At 33.6% G+C, this 23,182-nt stretch overlaps 1 protein-coding gene across 6 annotated transcripts in view; it reads left to right on the top strand.

The window, feature by feature from the left end:
- The first annotated feature begins 1,402 nt into the window (after positions 1-1,402).
- Positions 1,403-23,182, top strand: part of LOC143255722 (uronyl 2-sulfotransferase-like) — a 36,144-nt gene continuing 14,364 nt past the window's right edge. The window contains exons 1-6 of one of the 6 annotated variants that reach the window (XM_076511841.1): positions 1,403-1,599; positions 6,876-6,993; positions 9,172-9,275; positions 19,033-19,259; positions 20,551-20,630; positions 21,619-21,757. In XM_076511841.1, coding sequence (XP_076367956.1) covers positions 6,932-6,993; positions 9,172-9,275; positions 19,033-19,259; positions 20,551-20,630; positions 21,619-21,757 — 612 coding nt within the window. In that variant the 5' untranslated portion in view covers positions 1,403-1,599; positions 6,876-6,931. Of the gene's footprint in view, positions 1,600-3,080; positions 3,363-6,797; positions 6,994-9,171; positions 9,276-16,738; positions 17,166-19,032; positions 19,260-20,550; positions 20,631-21,618; positions 21,758-23,182 lie in introns of those variants that run through there. The other 5 variants (XM_076511839.1, XM_076511840.1, XM_076511842.1 and 2 more) reach the window with 5 other exon arrangements.

Below are 23,182 nucleotides of genomic sequence, written 5' to 3' on the forward strand. Positions count from 1 at the left end.
GCCCTCGTGCATACAACAGTGTCTAACAAGACCGACCAGTTGTTCAGTAACTGTAGTGTAATGTTCTTCTTGGAATTGTTGTAAGCGTTACGAGCTTTAAAAATGAGTATTTCTGACAAATGCCGTCACTCAAACATCCAGGATTCAAGTAACCGGTTTTCTATTATAACCGCACCCATACCTCGTGAAAGAGAACGGTCCATTGTAAACACAGTGAAGATTAACTTCTCTTATTAAACAGAGTGAAGTTAAAGGACAAAGAGTCATGAACCACATAACAGGTGTAATGTCATCTTTTAGGACGTGTATAAAATAAAATTGAGACTAAAGACCTTCTGGAAGATTTAACTTCACACACTTTTCTGTTGTTTCTTTCCCGTCTTATGTTGATTTTTAGATCTTTTTCAAATGTCTAATTCTCTATAGTAAAATTATAGTGTTCTAAGTAAATTTTATGAATGATTTAAGTTAAAATAGGAGACTAAACTGAACTATTTCCTTTAGCATGATATTATGAGTATATATATAGTGAAATACATTAGTATATCAGTGCGTTAATTGATGTTAGAGAATCGAATATAGACCCGGCAGGGCCAGGTGGGTTAACGCATGCGACTCGTAATCTGAGGAACGCGGGTTCGCATCCCCGTCGCACCAAACATGCTCGCCTATTCAGCCGTAGGGGCGTTATAATGTTAAAGTCAATCCCACTATTCGTTAGTAAAAGAGTAGCCCAAAAGTTGGCGGTGGGTGGTGATGACTATCTGCCTTCCCTCTAGTCTTACACTGCTAAATTAGGGATGGCTAGCGCAGATAGCCCTCGAGTAGCTATGCGCGAAATTAAAAAACAAACAAACAGACTCGAATATAACATAAACGCGTTTTAATCATACAGCACTCTGTGAAGTGAACGGTCGTCTTGTTTTAATCAAATTTTGTATGTGTGTGTGTGTTTAAAATCAAAGTTTTAACTTACAAGTTGACTTATTGAAGAAGGAAATTTTTAGATTAAAATATATTCAAATTAACCAAATTATGCACTTGCCTTACTTTAGTAACAGTGGGGAATCACAATGTAATACTAGCAGTTTACTACGTGAAAATCTGTTGATTATTTAATATTAAAATCGTAAGATCAGCAAAGCAGGCTAATATAATTTCAATGGAAACTTATTTATGTTAATTTATGTTATTTCAACAGGTAATATAACCAAATACATAATTTAGTCTCCAGACTAAAAAAAAAAAAGAACAGAATGTTTACAAAAATAACAAGAAATAAAAGTTAAACCTTATTGGTAACTGATTCGCATTTGTTACCGAAGGCCTTTACACACACAAAAAAAGGTTTAACAGTATCTTCGTGAGTTTGCGCCCTGTTCGTCTGCCATCCCGCGCAAACTGCTTCTGCAGAAGAAAGATTTATGGTATCGGAGTTGCATGCTAGTGCGACCAGTTTGTTTCACCAACCTAGTGCGGCGACAACGTGATTGACTTGCTTCGTTTGACTGTGATTTTTACTGAACTAATTAAGTGCACGTTCTGCAAGAAAAAGTCCAAGAATCGTCACTTTTAAAAACGAAAACGTCTTTCACAACCGTAAGTGTTTGTCTTCTTTTTTTTTTGTTTGTTGAATAAGTAATTACTTCTATAGCTAACACTGTCGTCTGAATTTCTAAAATCATTGCACATCTTAGAGATAACAAAGAAGTATTTTACAAAAACAGAGACAGGGTGAATTCCAAAATTAATATTTTCAGTCCTTATGAAAATCTTTATGTAGAGTTGAACGATTCTCACAAGTATACCAAATTAAAATACTATAATATACGAGTAGCACAAAATTCTGTTTTATCTTGACAAAGATGGGAATGATATTTCAGATACAAACTGTTAAAATATTTTGGATACCAGCAAAATATTTATATATCAGGGGCATAGTTAGTACTACAGGAAAGGGGTAGGTGTTTTTTGCAAGAAAATGTCGACATTTTGTTCTACACAAAAAATTTAATTGATTTACTTTAGCCTAAATTAACCTTGTAAAACGACTGAGGATATAAGCTTATTACACAGTTGAGTTGCGAACGTCCTGGCTAAATATTCAGGGTGTTCGGAAAGTCACTGTGCAGTTTTGTAATCATATACATATATAAATAAGTGCACAGTGACTTTCCGAACACCCTGTACCTTTCAGACGTTTTAGAATATTGGGCTGGTGACTTAACATTCGCCCTTATCTCCCAGCTACGTCCCTGTACAAAAATAAAGGGAAGGTAAGAGGCAATTGAGATAAAAAAAAGAGGCAAATGTTATTAAAAATGTCAACCTCTGAAAATGGCTTGCTCTTTTGGGGCAAGTTGTCACTCTCGAATGTTTTTGTCTTACGTTGTGTTCGTTTGGTCTATTATCACGTGTGGTGTTAGCGGTAACTTGAAGGTAGAATGAAGATTTCTTTTTGCCAGCTCGCAGTCGGTGTTATATATAAAATACTAGACTTTATCTGGAATAAGGTAGCTAATCAGAATAGTGTTCACACAAAGAAAGCAAACAAAATCCAAACAGCTAGTAGCAGCAAAGAAACCACTGCAGAAAAATTATTCATCATTTTGTTTTTCAAATTAATATATGTGCGGGAAAGTAAATATCAGAAATAAAATATATAAACAGCTTTTCATCTGTTGGTGGCCTGGCATGACCAAGCACGTAAGGCGTGCGACTCGTAATCCGAGGGTCGCGGGTTCGCGCCCCCGTCGCGCTAAACATGCTCGCCCTTCCAGCCGTGGGGGTGTATAATGTGACGGTCAATCCCACTATTCGTTGGTAAAAGAGTAGCCCAAGAGTTGGCGGTGGGTGGTGATGACTAGCTGCCTTCCCTCTAGTCTTACACTGCTAAATTAGGGACGGCTAGCACAGATAGCCCTCGAGTAGCTTTGTGCGAAATTCCCAAAACAAACAAACAAACATCTGTTGGTGACACAAATACTCAGAGCGTTGAATGAACACATAAGCCAATAAGTAAGCTTAATTCTGCACAAGTAAATTGTGGGTTCTAAATAACTGATAAATAAAAGGTCAAAATAATTGAGGATTTAATAAAGCACGCAGAACTATTTTTGCTTACTAGTGTCCAGTAAGTACATGTATACATGTACATGCCTATAGTTGTGTGTAGACGACTCTATAGCCATCGGCCGACTAGCTGCGTAACAACCAGCTTAAAAGTTGAATAGATATCGGAGGTGGTATTCTGCCGTGGGAACCTTTAACGGATGTATTCATTCGGTGTGGGTCTAGTCTCTACTTCTACCAACGAGTCGAGTTGTAGCCTCGCTAATCAAGTAAAACGTGTAAACATGAACGTCAGTATTAGTATTTGTTATATACGTACAAAATAACTTTGTAATGTATTTATCGTTATATAGTAACAAAAGTATAAGGAATTATCCAATTACCATTCCAAACAAAGGCATTGAAAACAAATATTTGCTAATAGCTGACCCTACTCTTACGTCTTTTTATGTTAAGATAATATTAATGTAGTGTTTTAAAACTTAGACGTTTGTATTATTACAACATTGATAAAAATAAATTACACCTGTAAGCATTTTTTAAAGAGTAATATTCGCTTTAAATATGTGTATATGTTGTTTTTTTTCACCAGAGAGTGCTGATGACATGTGAGGTGCGAGTGGCTTACGTGTGGAATTAACTTGAAAGTGTAGGGAACTTGTTGTTTTGAATTAAGCACAATGCTACACAATGGGCTATCTGTGCTCTGCCCACCACGGGTATCGAAACCCGATTTTTAGCATTGTAAGTCCGCAGACATACCGCTGAGCCACTGGGGGACATGTAGGGAACTAATTCAGAGATTTGAAAGTACGATTTGTGTAAGAGATTTAATATTAGTAATAAACGACCTTATAACGTAAAATATGTTATATTTCTTTACAAACTGTATCTTTGTGTTGTCAGTTACCGGTTTGTGTTTTAGTGGAACCTCCTATAATTAAAGATAAAAAATTTGATGTTATAAGGCTATTTATTGTTATTATTAATTATATTTCATACACGAATAAGCATTATATAAATTAGATAATGAGATCGGTGATTCGTTTTTGGATGTTAAGATTGTTGATTGGTTATTAAGTCAACCAATTAAGTTTTGAGATAGTGTCTCGACGAAGAAATAGTAGTACAAGAAGTAACATAAATACGTTTTGTTTTTGTAATTAAGCATACAGTTACATTATGAGCTATATGTACTACAGTTACATTATGAGCTATATGTACTACAGTTACATTATGAGCTATATGTACTCTGTCAACCATGGGTATCGAAATCTGTTTTTTCGCGATTTAAGTCTACACTGGAGGGCTACATAAATATGACAAAATAAGTAAGTAAATAATTATTTAACTTTCTTTGTAAAGTTAAATCGTCAGCTAGGATAACATATAAATTGTACTAATAGAACTAGTAGTTGAAGAAATAAAACGCTTAAGTTGATTGGACTGCATTTTTCTTTTTAACCGAATAAAGAACCTACCCAATGATATAAACCATTACAACAATATTATTTTCCTATGCTTGAATTACGTGTTTATTGAATGACATTATTGTCAGTATATGTAAAACCGTATTATTTGAAATTGCTGAAAGCATAGTATGACGTGTGAACGATTTTTGAACACCACTAGCAACAAACGTGTTATAAAGTACGTCTATGTACGTGGATGTTTAAGGCTGGAACAGGAAACCAGTATATTAAGCATCGATGTCTATGCTCCTCGAATACTACAGTCGCATTTTGCCTGTAAATGTCAAGAATATTAATAAAGCATTGCCTTGTGAACTGTTATTAAAATAAAACATATCTAAACTTTAATGATGGGTTTTTCATTTCTCAGCTCTGTTACTTGAAGATGTCTGAAAAATATTTAGGTTTTTCAATTATTGTTTGTTTCACCTCTGTGCGTGTATATGTGTGCATTTTTATTGTAGCAAAGCCACTTAGGCCTATCTGCTGTGTCCACCCAGGTGAAGTAATAAAAAATAATTGTTTGTTGTTATTTTTAACACAAAATTTCAAACAGGCTACTCGTGTTTTATCCACCGCGTGAAATCTAATTCCTATATTTTAGTACAGTAAGTCTGCAAACTTACAGGGAGCCAAATAAAAACATTCAGCATACATATAAACATGCTCCTCACCCTAACTCCTCAGATTACCTTTTCTACTGACACCAGTCACATAACTGGTGACAACAGTTGCTTGCCGTTGAATTCACATTTGTATTATACATTGATATATTTGTTTGTACATCATGGCCAACTTAGTTCGCGTAATTGGTGACACGCGGATTATCCACCGAAAGTGATGCCTTAATGAGTGGCGTCTAGTGGCTAAAGTTTCAAAACCTTTTCCACCGTGATAGTTACATGCTAAGGGAATAATACTCCACTGTCTAACTGTTTCTTAAATAACAAATCAAGATTATTTATATGCCTCTTTCTAGTAGATCTGTGAAAAGTCTGAGAACTTATACACTAATAATCAGGTTTCGATACACGACGTTTGAAGGGAAAAAATATCCAGCTGTGTAGCTTTACTCTTAACAACAGAACAAACAAACAACTGTTTGTGGAGAAGATTTATAAACAGCACGTGATTAAACAGGACTGTAAGTTAGATATCTCTTTAACACCGTGATGTTGAAAGCCAGTAACTGTCATTTTTTCCCTGTTTTCACACAATAGTGACTCTAATAATCTATTAGTATGCTTCAGCGAACTATTTTGACACCAGTTTATTTTTAGCCCTGTCAGTCCGTGTACTACGTGTTAAAACCGATACTTTCTATGCACCATTATGTAAAATATTTATATTACAAAATTACTCCGATTAATCAATTGTGTTTGGAAACCATTTATTATGAGATTCAAAAATTACATAAATTAATTGCATTTATTTTTTTACAAAGAAAGAAACGAAAAATTGAATATGATGAATGCCTCAAATCATCCTTGTTTTGTTCAATGTTTTGTGTATCACCGCCGATACTAGTATGAGTCGCCATTTTGAAATGAAAATATATTTAGAATACCCAGTTTTCACCACATAATACAAAAACACCAAACAAATGTTTGCTGTTATCATTTTCCCTCATTTTTCAACACCCTCTTCTTTTGTGAATAGATAGTAATATAATTATCTGATTATTTTTATCTCATTTTTATAGCCCTCTTACAATATTGTGTTAAAACTAAACCAAATTTATTATCAATGTTTTATGTAGTTTTAGTGCAGCCACCTGCTCAGTGTTACCATTTTGCTGTTTCGATCCAAAATTTAACATATTAAGTATTGCTAAATGTGTTTTAAGAAACTAACCATCTCAGTGACTTCAAAAACACTATCATCGTAAGGGGAAGTATAAAATAGGTCAGAACCTAAGATGATCGATTCCTTTAAGAGCTGAGCTGTTTTTAGGATTTCGTCTTCATCCTATTATATACCAATTCTAATTATTAAAATCTTCATAAAATTAGCAAAATACGGTCAAGAGCACATTAATGTAAAATTAATGTTAGCCAATTGTAAAGCTATCGTTTCTGTCTGCATCAGCAACCTACATTTGTATTCGCTTACCTTATGAGTGTAAGGTTAATTTGAAAGAAAGAGATTATAGTTCATAATTCCTTACCTTATAAGTACGAATATTAAATATATTATAGGAATTAATTGATTTTTTAAAAATAATTAATCAAATTGTTGGTCATTTCTCATCAGGTAATAGGATGTCAAGAGTCATCATAAGTCAGAACAAGAACACCATCTTCTGATATAATATATTTTCTAAAACTAAAGGTGCTTGTATGCCTACCATTCATAGGATGGGAACTGTGTAGGAGAGAGGTTAAATTATGGGTTCTCTAGTTGGGGAGATGGTTCACGCACCTATATCGTTTCATCGCTTTTGCCCCACGTAAGTATAGTTCAACTTGGTGTAAAGAGGGGTTCGTAAAAGTTTTAAAACAACTTATTCTATTGAAAATAATGCTCGTGGATGGTTGTCACGATAACTACGTTGATGATGATTGGTTAGTTCATAAGGCTCTGAAAGTTAAGGAAAAATAAGGGCCGTATTGTAGTGCAGTTTTGGTACATGAGATCTCTTATTATTAAGATCTAGAAACAAAAAATAAGTAAAAACTCGTGCATAATAATGAGTTTAACGTAAGTCAATGAATTAGCTTACTTTTTTACTGTTGTCGTTATTGTTCATGTACAAGATGGATATTTTTAGAAACAGTAACATTGATTTTAACCTCCTTTGATTTATTAAAGAGTTGTTCTACTTTTTTTTTCTGTGCTTGTAACTGTGTTTAATAAGTACACAATTTCTTCTAATTCTCAGGTGAAAAAAATCAAGCCTTTCAGAAAGTACAGAGAGTTGAGTATATGTTATATTAAAACGATTTTAGGGTCTCACCACGTCATTATAGTACATGTCTAGTCATTCCTTTCTGACGACCACGCACCTTAACGATAGCACTGCAGCTTAATTCCTATTTTAAAAGGCTCTTTCATTAAGCTGTCATGTCCAAAATACACCAGTCCTTGATTGCTTTTCATAATCAATTTAGTGTAATAGGACGACGGTTTCTATGGCTTATTTCAACAGTCCAACTGCGCAAAAAATTATAAGCAATCTGAATACATCTTTATGATCTCAAAGTAGGAATATTTTCTATCGAAAAAGTTTATTACAAATCATTACCAAAATTGACCAGTTTTTGATTTATCACACTATCTACGGAACACCAATTTCAAAATGTACGCAACAACGTAATCTTGAATGTGGTTTTCACGTGACTTGCTGGTTTGCATATTCTAAATTTGTTTATTACAATGCACTTATTCCTCTGTAGATTCAGGATAATTACCACAGGTAAATACCACGCTGGGAAAGACTCCTATATTGACGTTTCCCAATGGGTCAACAGCGGACATGCTGTTGTTTTTACGGACATGCAATGCTAATATTTCAACGTAGCACATATGCCCATTGTGTTGTTTTGAACGACCAATACAGACATTCTACCGTGACTTTATATCAACTGTGATTGTCACGCTGTAACTACTCCAAAGTCATGAAGGAGGTTGAGGGGGCAGACAGATGGGTTTGAAGGTCAGAGTGTTTTGTCTTTTTCTTTTTAATTCTCTTTAAAAAATGACAACGAGAGAGTCGTGGAAAATAAATCAGGAAACTCTGAAACAGGGATATTTTTTGCTGCAGAGTATTTCATAGATTTTTGTTTTACTTTTAGCAAAAACACAATGAGTAACTTTCAAATGCTTTCATTTTTACTCCGATTGACTGCTAAGGGAACAGGGATTACCAGAGATTGGATGATGTTTGAAGTTGCCTGATTCCTGAAGACAATTTGTTTGGTTGTTGAATTTTAAGCAAAGCTACTCGAGGGCTAACTGTGCTAATTGTTCTTAATTTAGAAGTAGTGAACCAAAGAAATAGTAAAAAAACCAATACCATTCACCGTTTGCGATTCGAACACTGCAATCATCAGTTCTTCAGGAAGACATTCTCATGATATTCTGTGGGGACTGCTGGAGAGTCGGACGGCGGAATCTTCCATCTGACTTTGGCGCAATTGTCACGTGACTAGTTGATCTCCATGTTTAAAATCGTTTTAATGTAACGTCTTCAACCCTCTATAATGCACTTATGTGACATATATTTTACTTTATGCTTCTGCATTCTGCTTACAAATAAAAATTAAAGGTAAATTATATTTAATTTCATTGTTTACAAAAACTTAACTTAACTGTTATTATTATTATTACATCTGGTGGAAAGTTAACCATTGTTAGTGTACCTCTTCGAAGCTTTAACCTTTTAAAATCTTTCAGAAGAATGCTGCGTTACATTTAAACAACAGTATCGAATGTAAGCTAACATAAAACCAGTGACAAAGAGCAACTTTAGTAACACAATATGAATGATTTCCCATAAACAACCATATTCGTGAGACTCAAGATAGCCAATTAGGTTTTACTTTCCTTTCTAACCAACATAGTAAGTTTTGACGATTTACTTTCTAGCCTTACATTTTGTGTCTTACGTTTCACTCTACTCTTTCAGGTGTTTTGTACTACTTTTGGTGGTTACTTTTTTTTCTTACACAATCTTCAATTTGATGAATAGTCCCAGTATTGCAGATTTTCCCACTAAGGACGACCGAACGGGTAAGAATTTAAAATTATAAGGACTTAAAGTATTTTTAGAGTTTGGGTTCTTTTGAATTTCGCGCAAAGCTACACGAGAGCCAGCCATCCCTAAGTTAACAGCGATAGACTAGAAGAAAAGCAGATAGCCAACACCAACCCAACGCCAACTCTTGAGCACGAATAGTGGGATTGACTGTACGTTATAACTCCCCCACAGCTGAAAGGGCGAGCATATTCAGTTACGATCATTTGAACCCGCAACCCTCAGATTGCGAGTCGACTACCTTAACCGCCAGGCATTTTGTGGATTGCACAGTTTTAAAGTGTATGCATATATATAATCATAAACCTTACAGATATGTTCAAGTAACGATAAACAGTGTTGATCGAGGAAATCGAGTTTAATGCTTCGCGATTTTATTGGCGTGTAATATCATATTTTAGTTATCTGACCAGCTGTAAATAGTAATGGTTATCGTAACGGGCTGCAGCACTGAAAGATTGGAGACCATGATATGATGATGTACACGGCTATCAGCTGTGACCACGTTAGAAAAAAAAATCAATATTGCTATTCGGTATTGAGTAACAGGGTGGGCAGAAGGAGCAGCTTACTGGTTCTTTTCCACGTGATCAGTTGAAACACCTATACTTGAATCTTGAGGTCTCTTGATCTGGCTGTGTAACCCATGTGACGCATAAATAGCTGTTCAGGTCCAAAATAACAATGTTACATGACATTCAAATTTTCTAACAAAAGGAGCAGTAATCGTCACTGTAAGGTTGACCAACTGTTTTACATTTGATGTAAAAATAAATATTAAAACCGTGCTAGTGGTTACTGTTAGGTCACGCCATCTTGAATGCTAGACAATTGAGTACTCACGAAATGGTCAATTTATAGCTTGCTATTCAAAGTCGTAACGCATGTAGCGTCTTGGAGCACTAAGGCTTTAAATATTCAATTTAGAACGTGAAAAAATAATAATTAAAACGCAATAATGTATCATTTATTGTTTAATATTATTGTTGTAAGCTCAATTAGAAAGTGGTGTTATGATGTTATGAGCTTAGATTCTGCACTCCATCCGAGATGATGACGCCTAATGTTAATCTACTAGAGGCCTCGTCGTTTGGTTTTATTTTTACTTTCACACAAAGCTACACGAGGGCTATCTGCTATAGCTGTCCCTAATTTAACAGTGTAAGACTAGAGGCATGAAAAGGTAGGCATGTTTAGTATGACGGAGATTCGAACCTGCGACCCTAGGATTACGAGTCGAGGCCTCATCGGAAGCAGTTTACAGAAAATAACTTTTCTCATTTTCGCATACTTGCGTAAAGCAACTGAAGATTTACCTGTGCTAATCACCTAATACTTTTAATTAATAAATTAGTGGGGAGGCAGCTAGCCTACAGCGCTTACCGTCAACTCTCGAGGTAACTTTATGTGATCAAAAATTGGGCTTTGAAGTCATCCTTATAACGGACTTGCGGTCCCAAAGTTGGAGTAGATTTTGGTTTTTTCGGTAATGAAATACGAATCGGTCACCCGAAAACTCAAAGTTCAGTATGTTAATTATTTAATAGTCAGACTTAACACACAGCAAACGAAACGTTCTATTTTAAAAGTTCTTCAGGATTATAATCTGATGAATTATATAAGTGTTATTGTTCAGTTAGAAAGTTGGAGTTATTTGCAATTTGATATTTTTGTTTTCCTTTTTTCATGGTCAGTTCTGCGAGAATGCTTCTGCTTTGTTTGTTGATTTTCATACCATTATTTTCTTTGCCCGATTGTTTGTTTGTTTTGAATTTCGCGCAAAGCTACTCGGGGGCTATCTGCGCTAGCCGTCCCTAATTTAGCAGTGTAAGACTAGAGGGAAGGCAGCTAGTCATCACCACCCACCGCCAACTCTTGGGCTTCTCTTTTACTAACGAATAGTGGGATTGACCGTCACATTATAAAGCCCCCACGGCTGAAAGGGCGAGCATGGTTGATGCGGCTGGGATTCGAACCCGCGACCCTCGGATTACGAGTCGAACGCCTTAACACACTTGGCTATGCCGGGCCTTCTTTGTCCGAAGGCACATCCTTTAGTGTTATTCTTCGAAACATGTTTTATACTATAGGCATAACACTAACAGTAATATTATTATGTAGTTGCAGTTCATCATGGAATATGAATCCAACATACATGTTGAACATCATCACTATGTATTATATATGAAACCCGCACAGTCTCTTACTTCTTTAAATATCGACATGGCTTCTCACTAGCCTTGCTTCTGAATTAGTGTACTAGCCTAGCACTGTGGTTGTAGGAACTGCAGCTGTTTTCTTTTCATTTTTAATTACTAAACATTAGGTCCTTCCTCGTATAAAATTGGATTTGAATGATGACGTGTAAACTTTCCTTTCCAGATGAACACGTGTGTATCTGATCCACATTTTATAAATGCAGACTGTGAGTTAAACCTTTTGAGGAATGTGGATTCTTTATAACAAATCGGTGTTTAGTGGCAACAATTTGGCTATAACTTTAACTCCTTGCTTACCATAGGAGCGCACTCGGTACGCCCGCTACTATTTCTATCCTCAGGAAACCTGTCCAGTAGGTATGAAAAAAAAAAACTGATAAAAATCTCTCATTCTCTTTCAAGAATCAACATAAAAATAGTCCTATGGAGATTTTTAGTTTGTCTATGTTTCAATAATGTATTCATAGCTGTTTTTTTTTTTTTTTTTCTGTAGGCTTGTGAAACAATAATATGAAGAACAAACTGAGAAATTTGAATGTTGTCTAACAATTTAAATGTTTTCAAACAATTTGAATGTTGTTTAGCAATTTGAATGTTGTCTAACAATTTGAATGTTTTCTAACAATTTGAATGTTGTCTAACAATTTAAATGTTTTCTAACAATTTGAATGTTGTCTAACAATTTAAATGTTGTCTAACAATTTGAATGTTGTCCAAAAATTTGAATGCTGTTTAACAATTTAAATGTTTTCTAAAAATTTGAATGTTAACTAATAATTTGAATATTTTCTAACAATTTGAATGTTGTCTAACAATTTAAATGTTGTCTAACAATTTGAATGTTGTCTAATAATTTGAATATTTTCTAACAATTTGAATGTTGTCTAACAATTTAAATGTTGTCTAACAATTTGAATGTTGTCTAACAATTTGAATGTTGTCTAACAATTTAAATGTTTTCTAACAATTTGAATGTTGTCTAACAATTTAAATGTTGTCTAACAATTTGAATGTTGTCTAACAATCTAAATGTTGTCTAACAATTTGAATGTTGTCTAACAATTTGAATGTTTTCTAACAATTTGAATGTTGTCTAACAATTTGAATGTTTTCTAACAATTTGAATGTTGTCTAACAATTTAAATGTTGTCTAACAATTTAAATGTTTTCTAACAATTTGAATGTTGTCCAAACATTTGAATGTTGTTTAACAATTTAAATGTTTTCTAAAAATTTAAATGTTGTCTAACAATTTGAATATTGTCTAACAATCGGAAAATCGACTTTTTTTTTGCTATTATCAATATTTTGGCACCCTTAGCCATTGAGGTAGAGGTTTTCAGTGTCCTTTTAAAACAAGTGTCTTTTTAAGATGGTTTTTGCCTGTATGTTCTCTTAAACGTTTTGTGAAATTCCTGAGTGAACCCTATTATGAGCCACTCTCCAGGTTCATGGTGTATAAATTTTAATATCATGACAGTCGTTTTTGAAAAAAAGATATCATAAAATAATAGAAAGAAGGGAGGGTTTAACACATATATTAAAATAAGATAATCATAAAATCCTTAAAACTGTCATTTAGAGCAAAGTACTGTACTTCCAATATCCGACGTAACATAGTGGTTAGGATGCTCGAACGTTAATCCTAGGGTTCACATTTCGATTCATATTGCCGTAGAAACGTGCTTTGCACTTTGGGATCGCGAATGCGCTGTAAAAATGACAGTCATAGGTCAAATCCCACTATTCGATCAGACAAGAATACCGTAGTGTAAGTGTTAGCGATTAGTACTGTTAACTAGTTGCTTTCCCACTAATCGAGCGTTCCTCAACCTTTTCGACACCAGAGACTGGCTTGCTGCCTATTTATACTGTCGCAGATCACTAAGATAGACGTACAAGAAACGATTAGGATTTATTCATGAATATTTTGTTAGTTTTGTTTGCTTGTTTCTGTGAAATCCTATGGATTAGCGCTAGTCCATTTGTTTATTTGTTTGTGGTTAAGAGTTATATGTGCTCTGCCCACCACTGGTATCGAAACCGGTTTCTAACGTTCTTGAGTCCACAGACGTACCGCTGTGCCACTGGGAAGTAGGGGGCACGCTGGTTCGTAGACCGGTGATTGAAAAACACGGCTCTAATCTATCCTTTAAAAATTAAGAACAGCTATGTTGAGATATCTCTTATATTGCTTTGCCCAACTATTGTAAAACAAACAAATTCTAAATCAATTGTTTGTAAAAAAAAAAAAAAAGGACTAGTAAGTATTTTACTTACTTTATATTTTCGTTAAAACAGTGCTATTAACAGGAAATAAAAGTTATATATAGAGATTGTGATCTTTGTATGACATAATTTTACCTCAAAATGAAAAATGTTTGAAAGTTTGCCGTATATTTTCCTCAATATTAAATATGCGGCCCAACGTCGCCAGGTGGTTAGGGCGCTTCACTTGCAATATGAGGGTCATGTACTCGAATCCCCGTCCCAACAAATATGATTACCCTTTCAGTCGTGGGAGCATTTTAATGTGACGGTCAATCCCACTAGTCGTTGGTAAAAGAGTAGCCCAAGAGTTAGCTGTGAGTGATCAGGACCATCTGCCTCCCTTCTAATTTTACACTGCTAAATTAGGGACGGCTAGCGCAGATAGCCCTCATGTAACTTTGTTCGGAATTCAAATCAAGCCGCTAGTAAACTTCATCATGGCTTAGTGATTAGTGTGTTCTTACTGTAAATCATACAGTCCAAGGTGCATGTCCCGTTGGAACTACAACTCGGTCTGCTGTATGATGCGCTGTGAGAGTGAAAGTAAAATTCCGCTATTCAATCAGACAACTGTTTGCGGTGGGTGTGTTCAATATCTGCTTTACCCCTAGTCTATCGTTTCAAAATGAGAGATGGTTGTACATAGACAGCTTTGCGAGAATATTTTGAGGTAAACAGACTCTTGACTGCTTTAACTTTAGCAAATAAAAATGAAAACATTAATAAAATTTATTTGTAGACTCTCAGTATCAATTTTTGAGGCAGACTTATTTCAATTGATGTTTAATACATGATATGTTATTGGATGTAAACATTTCTCTCTTTCAATATTTTAATAATATTTTGAAACGTTAAAATTTCATGTATTAAACTTAGAATTTTACTCCTCACATGATTCTTTATAATCTTCATGTGCCATAATTTTTGCAGACGAGGCCCTAGTTTAGTAACTAGGCAAACTGGTAGATGGCGGTGTTAATTTTACTTTCGAAGACACGTTAGCGAATGAAAATATAATAAACTATGTGCGTCCTTCAACCAGACAAGTGTAGTGTAGGAGTTGGTGTGAGTTACGTGTTAATAACATTAGGTGATCGACTGCGCACAAAAACAAGAAACTAATGTGTCTGCAATATGCGAAACTGTTTTTGTTTTGTTTTTCAAGTTAGTTTCCACTTGTTTATGATCCGACTGTTTCTACAACACCAGAGAGCAACAGTTAGTTGATATGAAACTTTTATGGAAGAAATAATAAATGGGAACCGTTTATAAACTTAAATTATTTCACTTCGGATTGCAAACATTCTACAATTTCAGTTTTTACTTGTACGCTATGCGTATTTGATAACTGAGTTAATATTGAGCACCCTATTTAGAAAATGTACGATGAAATAAACTAGAAAGAATCAGTTAAGTATGTTTCTATTACGAATTCCGCTTCATATCTTACCAACCATGTGTGGCTCGACATGGCCAGGTGGTTACAGCACCCGACTCGTAATCCAAGGGTCGCGGGTTTGAATCCCCGCCGCACCAAACATGCTTGCCCTTTCAGTCGTGGGGCGTTATAATGAAACGGTCAATTCCACTATTCAATGGTAAAAGAGTAGCCTAAGAGTTGGCGGTGGATGGTGATGACTAGCTGCCTTCCCTGTAGTCTTACACTACTAAATTAGGGATGGCTAGCGCAGATAACTCTCGTGTAGTTTTGCTCGAAATTCAAAACAAGTCAAACCAGCCATGTGAACATTACCATGACATGTTTTTCATTAAAAACTTACTGTTTCATACGAAATCCAATAATTTCAGATAAAACAGTTTCAGTATGAATTTCGACAAATAATTCAAATGACGGTAAGCTCTGCTGAAGTAATTTTTGTATGTCTAGCAGAAAAATGAAAGTTATCAACATACCATTAAACTATATCCCCGAAATTTAAAAAAAAAGCTGAAACAGTTATAGTACGCCTACTCTTACCTTAACGTCTCTCACTGGTACAGCGGAAAGTCTACTGATTTATAACGCTGAAAGGAGGAGTTCGATTCTCCTCGGTTGACAAACAGAGCCTGATGTGGCTTTGCTGTAAGAAACCACACGTACACACACACTTAAATTAACACATGAATTTTCTAACAATTGCAGTAAAAACAAACACTAGTATAATTCTAAATACATTAATTTTGGTTTGGTTTGTTTTTAATTTCGCGCAAAGCTACGCGAGGATTATCTGTGCTAACCGTCCCTAATTTTGCAGTGTAAGACTAGAGGGAAGGCAGCTAGTCATCACCACCCACCACCAACTCTTGGGCTACTCTTCTACCAACGAATAGTGGGATTGACTGTCATATTATAATGCCCCCACGGCTGAAAGGGCGAGCATGTTTGGTGCGACGGGAATTCGAACCCGCGACCCTCAGATTACGAGTCGAGTGCCTTAACCACCTGGTCATGCCGGGCCTCTAAGTACATTAATGATAACAAACCTAGTTATCATTAAAATGTATGTTTAATAACAAAAATTCAAGGACATAAATATATATAAGACGCAAGTGAAATAAGAATATTAAAAAAAAAAAAACTTAAGTCGTATCCTTAGATTTGAAATAGCCTGTCTTTCAATATTATGTTGTACTAAACCATAGAAAAATATTATTGGTCGGTTGTATTAATGCGCGTTTTGGAACTGCTGAAGCAGCAATTTTTCACTTACTAAAGCTCTTCAAAAACTATAAATTATAATATGTTCGGTGGATTAAACTAAAACTGCTATAACATTTTTATTTGTATCTTAATAAACATACAAAAACTCCATTGGCGATACGAAAAAAATCTGATTTTTTTATTCAAGAATTTTCTAAATTGCCAAACAAAATTTATAGGACAATTAAGACGTTTCGATTAACTGCCCTCTATCACATTTACGTATGAAGAATATATATATAGGTGTATGAAGTTATTTCAAGTCTGTTATTTGAGCCCTGGCATGACCAGATAGTTAAGATACTCGATTCATACTCTGAGGGTTTGAATCCCCATTGCTCCAAACATGCTCGCTCTTTTAACCGTGGGAGCGTTATAATGTAATGGTCAATCCCAATATTCGTTGGTAAAAGAGTAGTTGTTACTAGGAAATCTGAGGCAATAAACTAATAAACCAGTTTTTTGTAACTTAATTAGTTTCGTTATTTAGTCTGAAATCTTCATGCTGGTATCACTTATATTCTTAAGAGACTGGATGACGTAACGTAGGACAAATCATAGAGGAAAATATGTAAGTAAAAACGGCTGGTATGGATTGAGAAAATTCTATGTAGAGGAGCAAACAAAGTTTCGACCTTCTTCGGTCATCATCATGTTCACAAAGAAAGAAAGATGTAACTGACCGATGACTGACTACATGTTTGAAGGGGGTTGTGTAATTGAGTGTAGAAATGTAGAGAGCGTGCTTAGATGTTTGATTATATTTATTAATATAGGTATAAAGGTTTCCTTTGTATTGGTTTATTTTGGACTTGAGTTGTTGTATAAGTAAGGCTTCTTTAAATAAACGCTTTAATAAAGCCTTTAAATTAAAGGCTTCTTCAAGATATCGATTTATCAAGTCAATTAAATTATGTTTTGTTCTCGCCAATTATGTATAGTTTCCTTTTATTACATAAAATGATGATTCATTACAAAAAACATTGTATCACTCGAACAGTAGCATAATTGGGAAGTCGCAGCCAATGTTCATGCATGCAACAGTTAATATATATATTGCAGTTTCGTTTGTAAAATTTCAAAATATTCATATGTAAATTTGTCATTTAATATATAAGTATATATATTATTACACAATAATGAATTATTAGTTTTAACGCTAAGGTTAAGGCACTCGAGTCGTAATCCGAGGATCGCGGGTTCGAATTCCCGTCACACCAAACATGCTTGCCCTTTCAGCCGTAGGGGCATTATAAAGTGATGGTCAATCCCACTATTTGTTGGTAAAAGAGTAGCCCAAGTCTTGGCGGTGGGTGGTGATGACTAGTTGCCTTCACTCTAGTCTTGCATTGCTAAATTATGGACGGCTAGCGTAGATAGCCCTCGTGTAGCCTTGCGCGAAATTCCAACAAGCCAAAACCCTTTATTGTGATGCCATGGAACCTAGATTAAAAGTTTTTTGTCATCACCCACATGCACTTAGTAGAGCCATATCAAGTATTATTATTTACACCAATTGCTTAACTCTTTTTAATTAGGAGAATTTTATATAATTTATTAATTTTGTGCTTAAAAGTTGGCAATGAATAATAATAATCCACCCATATAATTCTTTTGAAAGCTTGAGCTAGAAACTGCTAATTTAGTATCATTGTACCTGCACATGCTTATATCCTATATGGTGTAGCTTTGCGCAAAATTCAAACCAAACCAAACCTTTAACGCTAGACATTTGAAGTAAAAACTAAAAAAATTCAATAAATTGCAAAAGTTTATTTTAACAGTTTGCATAGATAATTTTCTCTAACCCACGGAAATAATGTATCAGACCAATATTCAAATTAAGTTTACACTTCAGGAATCTAGGAAATATTTTTCTTGTATATATAAATTAGTTCTGAATAACACTAAAACTTGACTGTGGTCAAATTTCATTAGGTGTGATTAAAAATTATGTTTCTCTCTTTCTCTGTGTCTGTTGTGAATAACAAAAAGATACAACTTTCAAGAATATAAAAGTGTTTATTTAACAAAAAATATATTTATTTCGAGACATTCGTAAGGTATTTCTCGAACAAGTAGTGTAACGTTTTATAAAAGTGTGTGCATTTTCCTCAGTCGTTCTTAAAATTAGAAGATATGATTTGATTATTTAAATTATTTTTATATCACTTTAATATATATATATATATATATAAATTAAGTTCACAAGTGACTTATTGTGTAAAGTGCCCTTACTGTTTAAAAGTCACTAAGTAAGAGTACAAACTTGTTTTCTGTGCAATTATAAATGAACACCTAGATATATGTTTTTGTACATGGACATATGGTAATACTGTATCGTGGCTATATGTCTGATAATCTCTCTTACTTGTAGCGTTTAAGTCAATATTTATGATAGGTAATCTCTTCCTATAAAGTTAAGGTTTTAGCATTATTTTCATGTTTCTTTTAGGGCATACAATGATTATGTGTGCAAAAATGTATTCAATAGATAAAACAATTAAATTAATATGAACTTACAATCGTGTCTTATCCCAGGTTGCAATTCCTCACCAAAACATGTTTTTTTCGTCAATTCTACTACTTATAAGAGTTTTAATTTCGATTACCCTTGGCTGGATGTTGACAAATTAGTGTACAACAGAGCTCCAAAGTGTGGAAGTACCACTCTTTATAACATGATGAGAAAACTGTCCATTGAACTAGGTTACCGACACATTAATTCTAAAGTTTACGACAAGAAAATGGTTAATGAATCAGAACAGGTAAGTCCAAGGTAACTCTAAGTATCATCAAGTACATATATAATTGTTACTCTTTCTCTTTTAAAGTTTTCTGGATGATTTTGGACTAACACATATACAGTTGTTGAATGTATTTTGATGAAGTAAAATAGTTAAAAAAGTATAACGGGTGCTAACAGTTTTTGGAAACCTAAAAATAGACATTTGTTCTTAGTTAGGTGATAAAATGTAATAAAATAATGAACATAAGATTGTTTTTAAATTATTGCACTGCTTCACGTCAGTTATATAGCATATTTTCCCTGTTGATGTAAATTTTAAGCCTAATTCCAGCGAACGTTCTCAACTTACGAAGAATTTCATATTTAAGAAATAAAGATTGAATAAAGAACTAAAAAAAACTCGTTTAACATAATATAAAAAGGTTAAGTATAGTACAAAATTAATGTGTCCATCCTTTATAATTAGGTCAGAGCTTACATTACAAGTTCTGTATTTTAACTTGAACTATAATCATTAAACTTAAAAAAATGCATTAAGTAAACAACGTGCACATCAGCCTGCAATTGCTTGTATAATATTTGACATCTCATGTGAAAAAGCCTGAATACAAGTGGAAAGTACATTTACATGTTTGAGTCAGACAGACAGTAAAACATTTTGATATTTTTATAATGCTGTTGTTGCCCTTTACAAGTGATTTTAATTGGTTTTTTTTTAGTTTTTTTTTTAATTTTTTGTCATATTGTAAACACTGTGGAGATGGGCAATTTGGATAGATGTGTAAAAGTGACAACATCCAACATGGTTGCTTTTCAGAATTCTAATGTCAGATTTTCTCATGCTAAAGAGAAAAAATAAACTCAAAATAAATATTATCAAGGAAATGGAATTACTTCCAATTTGTGTAATTATCTTTTGGTACTGGAATACGTGAAAATAACATATATAAATATTTAAAAGTATATTCATGTTGTATTTTTTTGTGGGCTGGTTAACAAAGAAATAGATAGATTAATAAATATATCAGTCGTCCGTTTGCAAAAATAACCAAATTTAAATGTTGGAGGACTGGTATATCACTGTTTAAGTTGGTAATCATAAGTAATTTCTTATATTAAGTAATATATATTAAGCATATACCATTATTTTATGTATCCAAGTCCACAGTGATCTCATGTGTATTATCATTTTTGTCATAGGAACGATAAGGTTTCAAATGCATGTCCAACAGCAATGCATTCTTGGTTTGAATTTTGATAATCTATATAGCATAGTGATTTTTCACTAAGTTAATGCATTTTGTTGCCAGCGTAGGTTTGTGAAGAAGGTGAAAAGAGCGCCCTCACCATGCAGTTTTGATAGACACGTGTTCTTCATCAACTTTTTAAAGTGAGTTAAAGACCGTGTTTTAATTTAAAGTATATAAAAACATTCATCCTTTTGTAAGGAATGTTATGCTGGTAAAGCAAGAGAACATGTTTCCACTGGAATACAACACACACGAATGGTGTATACAAGAAATTTTATAAATACCAGTTCTATGACAATCAATGTTTTGTATATAAGCTGAATCCATTTTATTTATTGCTTTTTAGACAATAAAAGAAACATAATTTAATTCTAGAAGAGTCTACACTCCATCAGCTTTTTAAGCATGTTTTTCTACAGTGTTTAAACATCAAATTTATTTTATTAACAAGGTTCCTAACAACCAATGGCACAATGGTATGTATACAGATTCACACTGCTAGAAACTGGGTTTTGATACCTGTGCTGGACAGAGCACAGATAGCCCATGGTGTAGCTTTGTGCTAAATTCCAACCAACCAATCCTGTTAACTCATGGAGAAAATCTACACGAAAATATTGGTGTAACAATTAATTCCACTAAATATACTAATGTTTCAGTTCTTTACACTGACTGTGCAACAGTATGTGGACCCTCCCTCTCACTCTGCTAATGAATGGTGTAAAATGCAAGTCAGTAATTATCACACATAAGTTTGTATATTTCTTTAACCTTTTACATACTTGCAGACTTGTCTTAAAACACATAATGTGATTTTATTCATAATTCTAGCAGAAAGTTACATTTCCCAAACTTTATTATGCAAGAAGATGAAACAGTATTATGTAAACCATATGTTAGACTAGTGTGGATTAGATAATATTTGAGAACGAACTTTGACTACAAATTATAAACATTTCTTTGGTCACTGCAATGAAATACTGAGATTTTCGATGTAATAATGTCAGATTTGTTGACAGCATTTTGAGTTATATGATTTGAAAAACCTGTTGTTTTTTTTTATTAATTAAACTGAATGTTTTAAGGATATGTATTATGGATGATTCATAATAAACATACTTATTACAGGTTTGGGGAAAAATCACCCCTGTTCATTAATGTCATTAGAGACCCCGTAGAACGAATAATTTCTTCTTACTTTTATCGCCGAGTGGCTGCTAAGCGACGAACAAACCGAGAAAAGCCAAGTCAGTACTGGATGAATAAGGTTAGTTTAATTTCATTAAAGCTAACCTGTTGTCTCAATTTACTAAATATATCACATTTTTATTTACACACATTTTATTAATATTAATTTCCAATTAATTTGTTTGAAGTTAAGCACAAAGCTACACAATAGGTTATCTGTACTCTGCTTATCATAGATATTGAAACCTGGTTTCTTGTATCATAATCCTGCAGACAGGGCAGACATAATGCTGTGCCACTGGGGGGGTGCTTTCAATTACAACAAGCTACATATTTGGAGATAAGTAGAAAAACAACCTAGTGATGATTATATCTAAATGAGTATACTTTTCTTATGTTCTTATTTATAAAGATTATAATACACTATCAGTTAAGTACCCTCACTGTTAATCCTTTGCTACCATAAACCCAACAATATATCATGAATTTTGCCAGGTTAAGGCATTTAGGTTTTTACTAAATGTTTGTTAAGCTAATGATGCAAAACAATCTATGTAATTTTTAAAAGCATAGTAATGAAAAAATAAAGATAAGAAAATTAGATATAAGAAACATTTTCCCCATTAATGGTAATAATAGTTATATTAGAGTAATAACCGGGTATACTTTACTGAAAGAACAAACACTAGTTGTTGGCTTCAAATACTGTTGTAGACTTAACATTCATTTAACATTATATTATTTTTAGGAGTGGACTAAGTGAAGTAGAAACGACATCAACATGTGAATTCCATAGTTTCAACAAATGTTTGTTAACATTGTTAGTGTAAATCTGAGATGTAAGCACATTAATAAGAAAAAAAGAAAAGAAAAAAAAACTTTTATTACCACTGTGAAATTAAGTTGTTTTTAAGATAGTGTATTTTTATATTTCTTGTTATATGAGTCTTGAATTTGTAAGTTTAATCAGACTTAAACAGTTTTTCATGGTGATAAAAGTGTTCCAAAGATATAGAAATTGTACACAATGTGTTAATGATTTCATACGAAACTAAAGTCATGAAAGTTATGATTGTGTGATAATTTTAATTATTAAAAAGTGCCTTACTTATAAATACTAATGGATTAAATAAATCTTCAGTTCAGATGCAGAGCACTTGCTTGTTGTGTGAGTATTACCAGGTTCCAACTTGGAACTCAAAAAACGCGAAAATTGAAAGGAAAAGCAAAAAAGTGGCACACAATTAGTTGACTCATTACTCTGATATAGAGAGGGAAAAAAGTGGATTTTTAAGTCGTATTGTCATGTTATCCTTCAAGGTTTTGATATTCAAAAATCTTTAGATTGATAACTACATTTTTTTTTATATCAAACTAAGTTTAAGTTTTTCACTGTAACAAGATCCAGCAAACACGATTTGTATTACTGTGAAAATTCCTTTGGAAATTACACAGCTGTGATATAAAATAGACACTAAATAATTTATTTTTTAACACATTACTT

This window comes from Tachypleus tridentatus, chromosome 7, assembly GCF_004210375.1.
Source record: "Tachypleus tridentatus isolate NWPU-2018 chromosome 7, ASM421037v1, whole genome shotgun sequence".
In the NCBI taxonomy this organism is placed as follows: Eukaryota; Metazoa; Arthropoda; class Merostomata; order Xiphosura; family Limulidae; genus Tachypleus; species Tachypleus tridentatus.